The sequence below is a fragment of the Myotis davidii genome, unplaced genomic scaffold (genome assembly GCF_000327345.1).
Source record: "Myotis davidii unplaced genomic scaffold, ASM32734v1 scaffold498, whole genome shotgun sequence".
Taxonomy (NCBI): domain Eukaryota; kingdom Metazoa; phylum Chordata; class Mammalia; order Chiroptera; family Vespertilionidae; genus Myotis; species Myotis davidii.
This window is the reverse complement of record NW_006289738.1, coordinates 142,308-151,522: the sequence shown is the minus strand read 5'-3', so window position 1 is coordinate 151,522 and position 9,215 is coordinate 142,308. Positions and strand designations below refer to the sequence as shown.

General features: G+C 43.4%; 1 protein-coding gene across 4 annotated transcripts in view; it reads right to left on the bottom strand.

Moving 5' to 3' along the window:
* Positions 1-239: 239 nt before the first annotated feature.
* The window catches only part of SEPT6 (septin 6), a 73,436-nt gene continuing 64,460 nt past the window's right edge, over positions 240-9,215 (bottom strand). For 2 of the 4 annotated variants that reach the window (XM_006762325.2, XM_006762323.2), the window contains one exon: positions 3,854-5,292. Coding sequence is in view for 3 of the 4 variants with exons in the window: in XM_006762323.2 (XP_006762386.1) it covers positions 5,277-5,292 (16 nt within the window). In the remaining variant the exon portion in view is untranslated. Of the gene's footprint in view, positions 1,308-3,853; positions 5,293-9,215 lie in introns of those variants that run through there. The other 2 variants (XM_006762324.2, XM_006762327.2) reach the window with 2 other exon arrangements.

Genomic DNA, 9,215 nt, shown 5'->3' with positions numbered 1-9,215 from the left:
ATGCTAATAAAGGAAAAAGTAGAGGACTTCCTCTCTACCCCACCCCACCCCACTGTGGGAATTTCAAGCTCAAATAGAGGAAGGAGGGGGCACAGCAGCCCACCTAGGAAGGTTGCATATGGGCTTACGGTGCCTCCCTGAGCCCTTCAGATCATCCACTTGGAAGGCAGCCACCCACTCCTAAGGCAAACCATGATGGGTCGAATCATCTAATGGTTTAATATCAGATCACACAGCCATTGAGCATTTCTTTGAATTTTATTGAAAATTGGCATGGACATTAGAAAGGTATCAAGCTAAACAGTGCTGGTTTTGGGATGTTTCTCCTGGCGAATGAAAGCCCCAGAGGGGCAGTGAATGGTCACACCGTTGAGCAAAAAGAACAAAGGAAAAGAAAGGAAAAACAAACCCAGATTCTGGAAAACATGCAAAGAGGCTCTCTCAAGAGACACCGGACAGTGGGATGGTGATGGTTGTAGGGATATATGGGAAGGAGCACACTTACATGGTATTTTGATGCAAGTTAAACCAACAAATTCAAGGCAGATTTATCAACATCAAAGCTCTCCAGCCAGATCCCAGGTTGAGCAGAAACCTCAGAACCCTAAATAGCCTTGGAAGGTTGAATGAATGAATTTTGCTCTCACTAAGCTTAACCCCCCTCCCATCTTTCCTTTCTCAACCGGTCAGTTAAAGCCATGCTAATAAAAGAAAAGTAGAGGACTCTTCCTCTACTTTTGAGTGTTAGTGGATCCATTTCCCCCTTGGCGGGGGTCTGCAGAAGGTCTGGGAATGCTGAAGAAGATACAAATGTCACTTGACTTTCTCTTCCATTCAGAAATGTTTACTAGTGGCTGTGGACAGTCAACCCACTGAACCGGAGAATTCGTGTTTAAATAGAAAAACAAGAAACTCAAACGAAAACTTGTGAACAGCGCTTCCACACCCACAGCTGAGGTCTCCTGCCCCAGTCACTTACACTTGGGTGAGTCATCCTGCAGTTGTCTCTCTGAGGTTACACTTGGTCCGTTCTCCAGCTCTGACGGTTCTTTTCCTGCCTTGTTAGGCTAGGACAAGACACTTTCGTTTAAAATACCATGTAAGTCAGGAGAGAGCTTCTTGCCTGGACACAGGGACACATGAACACTTGCTGAGTGTGTAGTGTGTGTGTATGTTTGCGCACGCGCATGGAGGGAGAGGGAGTTGGTTGGTTTCGGGTTTGAGACAATGTGGAACCCTAACTCTTCTATAATGGCAGTCTTCTCCTTTAGACTTAATGCAGCTGCTGAAGACAAGATTAAAAAAAGCTGGAGAGGGAGAGAGAAAGAGAAAGAAAACATGAAATTAGCCAAAGAAAAAGGATATTCAAAGTAAGACAAGGCGAGGGGAGGGGGCAGTGTGAGGTAGAACAGATTATACTTGCAGAAGACAGGTTAGAAATGGGGTCACTGACGGACCATCACCACCCGGAAATCTGCTGACAAGGCTTTAAGAACAACACACACCAGTTTAAAGCTTCTTGTTTTAATTAAAAAACAAGCACATATTAACAGCCACATGGGAATACCATATGATTAAAACAGGAAACAAAAACAAAAACAAAAGTGATCTGCACTGCAGCTAGGAAAAGCAAACTTCTTGGCTTAAGAAATGAGGTGTGTGTGTGTGTGTGTGCACGCACACATGGGGATTTTTCAGGAGAGCCATTCCATTCCAGAATGGAAAAATAAAAGCACAGACCATTTTTAATGACTGGTTTTGTATCACCAGAAGTAAACAGAGTAGTTAGGGTATTTTTTAAAAACAGCAACAGCCTGGCCGGTGTGGCTCAGTGGTTGAGCATCGACCTATGAACCAGGTGGTCACAGTTCGATTCCCGGTCAGGGCACATGCCTGGGTTGCTGGTGCGATTCAATTGTGCAGGAGGCAGCTGATCAATGATTCTCTCTCATCATTGATGTTTCTGTCTCTCTCTCCCTCTCCCTTCCTCTCTGAAATAAAAAATATATACATTTTAAAAGTAATTAAAAAAACAAAAAAACAGCAACACTTTTACTAATTAGGAAGCATTTTCACTGAAGGGGAAAAAACCTTTCTGTCTTACAGTGAGAAAACTACCATTAATAAATGTCACCCCAATCAATGCCATAAAATAAAAATAAAAAGAAAGAAAACTATCCAATAAAATACAATTTTAATTCTTTTCAAAGTGTTAATTGACTTCCTAAAGGTTTTATGATCACTCACAGGTTAGATTTTCATTTACTAAACTTTCTTGATTATGAGCATCATCTAGGGCACCAGTTAAACATATGCATGCCTAGGCCCCATTCCAGACTTCCAGGAAAGCTGACCAGCTAACAGGTGCTGGTGACCCCTTCTGCCAGCAGAAGCACTCCCTTCAGGAGTTGCTCTGGGGTCTTCAGCTTTGCCCGCCCCTACCTATCCATCCTTGAATATTTTTCTATGGGAAAAAAATCCCAAAGGCCCTCTAGGAGCAACTATGCAGTTTCTCTGAGCATCAAAAGACCTGATGTCAGCCCTAGCTGATTTGGCTCAGTGGATAGAGCCATTGGCCTGCAGACTGAAGGGTCCCACATTTGATTCCAGTCAAGAGCACATGCCTGGGTTGTGAGCTCGGTCCCAGGTGAGGGAGGGGGGCGTGCAGGAGGCAGCCGATCAATGTTTTTCTCTCATCATTGATGTTTCTATCTCTCTTTTCCTTTCTCAAATCAATGAAAATATCTTAAAAAAAAAAGACCTCATCTCCAGGAACATGAACAGATTGAAGCCCTTTGTGAAATGGATCTGGAGTCAGGAGACACTGAGTTTGGCCTGGCTCTACCAAGAAACAGCACTGGGACCTCTGGCATGTCCATTCACTTCTATGGCTCTTAAGAAAAAAGTGGGGCCCGACCAGCATGGCTCAGTGGTTGAGCATCAACCTATGAACCAGGAGGTCATGGTTCCATTGCTGGTCAGGGTATATGCCCAGGTTGCAGGCTCAATCCAGTAGGGAGTGTGCAGGAGGCAGCTGATCAATGATTCTCTCTCATCATTGATGTTTCTATCTCTCTCTCCCTCTCCCTTCCTCTCTGAAATCAATAAAAATATATCTTTTTTAAAAAAGAAAAAAGTGGGTCATGTCTGTCTTGTGGACCAAAATTTCTCCCTTAATACGAAATTCCTGCCTAGGCTCTGAAGGTCTTTCAAGCTGTATGGCTCTAAAACATTTGAAGTTTTCAGAGCTCTTCAAGCCTCAAGTACTTAATCTGTAAACAAATGCAAATGAGGAGGCTCTATTTGTAACAAAAATAATTACCCAGAGGGGATGGAAGCCAGTCGGTTGTTTTAAGTTTGGGATTTGTGCAGAAGCATCTGTGAAACTGGACTGGAAACATCAAAGCTGCAAATAAGCCTTTCTCCAGAGGGCTTGACAGCCCTAACTTAGCATCTCTCTGAGCTACTGGCTGAGTATCCAAGTTCTTTTTTTTTTTCAAACTGCTAAGCATAGAGTCTCCTAAAATGCTCCATGAGACTTGGATTTTTCAAGAAACTAGCTTAAGCTTTGGCAGCAACCCCTTCCTTTTTTGCCTGTGGCCACTAACAAATCAGTGACTCACCAAACAATACGTATCAAAGCTGTACTCTTGCTTAACCAACAAGAAAAGGTAACGTGTGCATATGTTTGCTTTTCATTTTTTTCTACTTTTCGCTTCCTCTTATCTATTATTAAAGATAGAAACCCTCTTCCCATGCTCAACTCTTCAAAAACGGCCTATTTGACATAGCCTTGATAGACTGTTTCCAAAGAAAGTAACAAAAAAAAAATACCCTCAAATTTTTTTAAAAAAAAAATGAAGTCATGGTCAGTGCCAGTGACACTGGGAGGCAGAACTCAAAAAAAGAGGTGGTGCTTGAAGTGGAAGTACATGGTAGGGGCAGGGGACCCAGCTTCCTGGCACCGCGAAGGAAAGCTGTCAGTTAAAATAGGAACCTTGGCTTAAAAGGCTAAATGGAGTCCAGTCCAGCTGTAGCCGGGAATACTATTCAGTACACAGCCATAGATTACTGCAAAGGAAGGGCAGAGAAAGGGCGGGTTAGCCACAGAGTATTGCCAGCTCACCTCCAGCTCTCACTCTCGCCCTGGCTAAACACCAAAGGCCACTGTGCCTGACAGTGGAGCACTCTCTACTTTAAAGGGTTTCCCAAAGCCATGACCAGAATTAGGACTGGAATATTTATAAAATATCAAATCCTTAGACTGCAGATAAAATTAGGGACCTTCTGAGGATTAACACTTCTTTTCTCTTCTCCAGCTGAAAGATCCACGTCTTCTCATTGTGGGGGGTACATGCAAAATACAGATTAAAACTCATCACATTCACCAAACAGACAGGAAGACTCATCAAAGCAAAACTGAAAACATTGATTCTTTGACCACTCGGTTTGACAGTTTATGACAAGGGTTATTATACCTGCTACTGGCCCTGCCATTGGGGAATGGCGTGGAGCCCTAAAGGAGATTACAGAGGCGATGCCCAGACACCTCAGAATTCCTTAAGCCCATCATTCAAGACACTAGGCTGGCAGTAATATGCAGGTTTATTTCCCCTTCTGCATCTGTGGGGTACTCGGAGTTATAGGGAGAGGACATTTATGCTATTTTCTTCAGCAGTCATTTTCAGGGGAGGGGGTATGGGGGACTTGGTGTAAACTTATTCTGGATTTTTAACACAGTTTGAGTACAGTCACCTTGAGTGAATCAAAACTGGAAAGGGCTGGGAGGCCAAAAGGAAAAGGCATCAAAGGATCTCCTTCTGGAGCCCTCCGAGAAGGAACTGTGGCTGTGTTGGGAGGTGGCGAGTGCTCAGGGAAGCCCAATGACTAGGGGCCAAGGGGGAAAGCCTTGTTGACTGGTGCTTACCCAGTCACAATGGATACAAATACCTCGGGGAAGCGAGCAGCCATCAGAGTTCGAACAGGGAAACTGGCGGTGGAGAGTAGCAGATAGGACCCCTGAACAAGTTACACTCTGGCAAAGTTGGAGATGGGGAGTGGCTGGCTGGGAACACTAGGAGGGGAAGCGGGATGCACGATGCATCTCTAAACCACAGAACTGCTGGCTTCTTAACCAGAGGTCAGACACCATCCTCAGACTCTCAGGCTTCTATAAACTTTGGCAGGAAGAGAGGAGAGGGCACGGGTTGTGTGTCCCCAGTCGTGTTAAGGCTAAAGATAGGGAGGCCCAGCTCTGTTGTGCAGGAAAAGAGCATCTACAGGAAGCCCAAACTGAAAATGAAAAGAGAAGGTAGGTTAATGAATGGGTGGATTAATGTACCCCAAACAAAGGTTAGAAGAAAACTGTTTGTCATGATGACTAGTAGACAAATTAGAATATATAGCTATGTTAGATGGTTTTAAGGTTCTATATTGCATTGGCTCCTGGGAACATGCTTTCTCACCCGTACACCCACACACACACACCTCTGAGTGGCAGCAGTAGTGGTATTAGCTAGCAAAATAATTACCAAGGGTCTCAAGAAGACATTCTCTCTCTTCTTAATTACTAGGTCCTGACTAATGCTCCACACCCAGACACCTTGTGCAGGAATACCTTCAGCAAATGTCCAGGTGGCCTCAGGCCCCTGCATAGAGCACCAGGCTCTCAGCTATTAACTGCCTTGTCCCATAGGGAAAGCAGAGGAGGTTGAGGTTTCACCTCAGGTAGCCTTTGGAGCAGTCCCAGTCAGCTAAGTGGTACCCTGGGACAAGAACTGTTTGAGAAGTGTCTGGTGTAGACCACAGTTATCTGAAAAACTGAACTACGGAAATCCATTATTGGTTTGTGTTCACATAGCACTTTGACCTTTTTTTTTTCATTTAAACTTCATCCTTGTGACATAAACAGGGCAAGTAATATCCATCCCCATTTGACATATGAGGAGACTGAGACACAGAAAAATCAACTGTCTTGCCCAGATCACAAAGAAAAAGATGCAGCCAGAATCAGAGCCTGAAACCCTTGGCTGTTTAATCACACCACAGTGTCCCTGAGAATGCCTTGGCTGTGGATCTAAGCCCCTGTTTTTTATCTGAAGAATACATTTATTCCATTAAATAAAGACTATTAGATATTTGGGAGGGATAGTTAAAAGCATTTGCATACATGAGTATGTACAGTCACTACTTTCTCAGAGTGAATACATCCAAACACCTCAACACCACACACACACACACACACACACACGAATAGCAATATACACCAAGAATTAGGAGTTCTACATTCTTATATAGTTTTTTCAAATATTTTAAAAATTGATTTCAGGGAGGAAGGGAGAGGGAGAGATAGATAGAAACATCAATGATGAGAATCATTGATCGGCTGCCTCCTGCACACCCCCAACTGGGGATTGAGCCCACAACCCAAGCATGTGTCTTGAATGGGAATTAAACTATGACCTCCTGGTTTATAGGTCGATGCTCAAACACTGAGCCACGCTGGCCGGGCAGGAGTTCTACATTCTTGTTCCAGTTCTGCCACTAACTCACTGTGTGATCCTTGGTCAAGTCTATTAAATCCCCTGCTCCTCCATGTATTCATTTTGTCAACGGAAGATTATTCCTTCTGTACCACATGACTGTTGTAAGGCGAAAATGAGATATCATGTGGAAAAGCACTTTGAAAAGTATTAGAATGTTATATGAATGCTCCTTTCTTATTTCATCCTTTGCCTAATTCCTAGGGGAAGTGAAACCTAAAAACGCAGCAATAGCCTATTTTCTGCTTCACAGGAAGGCTGACATATTTGGATACACGTGCACTCTTCCCTCTACTGTGTACCCCCAAGAGTCAAGGGTCAGTAACCATTCAGATATAGTATCACAACTGTGTACAGGTCACAGGAGTTATTTTCTATTACAGTTTCCGACTGTACCATTTCCAGCTACAAGTAGTGCCTCAAGAAATTTCAAGATCAGTGAGGAACAGTAAGCCTCACTCATTAATGAGAGGTAGACTTTGTAATCCACCCCATGAATGAGGGCTCTGGGGAGGGGACAGGCTGCCTTTGCTGCTTTCAGATCCCAAGGAGTCAAGACCTCTCTCCCCTATTTGGGTTGGAACTGCTTTTGTGGTCTTCTGGGGAGAAGCCTGCCAGAAAGAAACAACCTACTTGGGTTGAGGTTGGCTGTTCCCACTGTTTGCTAAATTGCCTCTCACCTATAAAGGAAGGCTTTAATTATAGTTTTGCCAGAATTCATTTTAGTAATGGCCACTAACAATGGTTCACTCAGGGAAACCTGAACCAAACTGTGTTAATCCACATTAATTCAGTTCCATTAACTGAAAGCTAATTTACCAGAATACATATTTTCTACTTTCCACATTGACAATAGGGAACAAAGAAGATACACGTGAACTGAGCTTCTACAGGTGTCAGACCCTTTGCAAGGCCCTGGGACCACAGCAGAGGACAGATACTCTAGCACAGTGGTTCTCAACCTTGGCTGCACATTAGAATCACCTGGGAATCTTTTTCAAATCCTGATTTCTGGGCCTCATCCTCCGGAAATTCTGTTTCATTGTTACTAATGTTGTGGCCTCACCCCATAACAAAGAAACAGAATTTCCGGAGGATGAGGCCCAGAAATCAGGATTTGAAAAAGATTCCCAGGTGATTCTAATGTGCAGCCAAGGTTGAGAACCACTGCTCTAGGATGTGATAGTCTTCCTTAATGGAAACCTGCTGTTTAATTCCAGTCAACTAACAGGGGCTCTAAAGACTTGCCCTTAAGCCAGACAATAAATCTTTTCATTGTTCTTTTAGGGTTGTTTCCTTTGGCCCAATTTCATGGGGCTTATGTTTCAGAAGCCTCTATGGACTTCCTCTTTGGAACTTGCTTGAAAATAGGATGTTTTGCCAGCTGCTCAAAGTCCCCAGTGCAATAGCTGTAGCACTATTTGGTGATGAACGGCAGGCTCTCCATTTAAATTATAAACTGGTTTGGCTCAGTGGATAGAGCGTTGGCCTGTGGATTGAAGGGTTCCAGGTTCAATTCTGGTCAAGGGCACATGCCCGGGTTTCGGGCTCAATCCCCAGTGGGGGGCGTGCAGGAGGCCGCCAATCAATGACTCTCTCTCATTGATGTTTCTACCTCTTCCTCTCCCTTCCTCTCTGAAATCAATAAAAAATATTTTTTAAAAATCATATACTACATTGCTGAGTGGGGAGAAGCCCTCTCAATATTTTATATTCCCTCCCTGATTCAAACAAATCAAATGTAAAGGCATTTATGAGACAACTGGGGTATTTTGAACACAGACTAGGAATTTTATGTTAATGATTTGTTAATTTTGTAGGTATGTTAATAGTGACATTGTGGTTATGATTTTTTTAAGAGTCATTATCTCTTAAAGATACATGCTAATGTATTTGCAGATGAAATAATGTGGGTTTTGTCCAGCAGGTTTGGGATAATAGATGAAACAGGATTGGCCCTATGTTGACAGTTGTTTGGGGGCCGGGTTGTGGATACCTGGGGCTGCACTGTGCTATCCTCCCTCTTCTTTTGTGCCTGTTTGAAAGTTTCTATGGTAAAGTTTAAAAATAGTAATGAGCTTAATATGGTTAAATTAACCATATTCATTTTCCCTCCCTACTACCTGAGTCTAGTACAGACAGAAGGTGCTTAATCATTGTTATAATCAACCCATAAATTACATGACGCCAGGGACTGCTTTATCCTTTTCTGTAGATACAGCCTGCAGCCCTCAGGAACCCATCTTATCAAAGGTAGGTGTTTGTGAAGCTGGTACTTGTAGAATTAAATGTAAGGAATTTTTCTATAGTATCTGATAGCGCTTCAGTTTCTTCACTTTCATTATGGTTTTGGGAGGTTACATAGCCAAAGGAAATTTGAGAATTTGAACCCTTTGGATAAAAAATAGACACCAGCCTGGCTGGTGTTGCTCAGTGGTTAAGCATTGACCTAGGAACCAGGAGGTCACGGTTTGATTCCCAGTCAGGGCACATACCTGGTTGTGGGCTCCATCCCCATTGTGGGGCATGCAGGAGGCAACTGATCAACGATTCTCTCTCTCCCTCTCCCTTCCTCTCTGAAGTATATATAAAATAGCCACCAGAGGGAAACAGAGAAGCAAGTTTCCATTAGTTGGGAACATTCCCAACCTGGGGTCAATGCCTGTGACAATT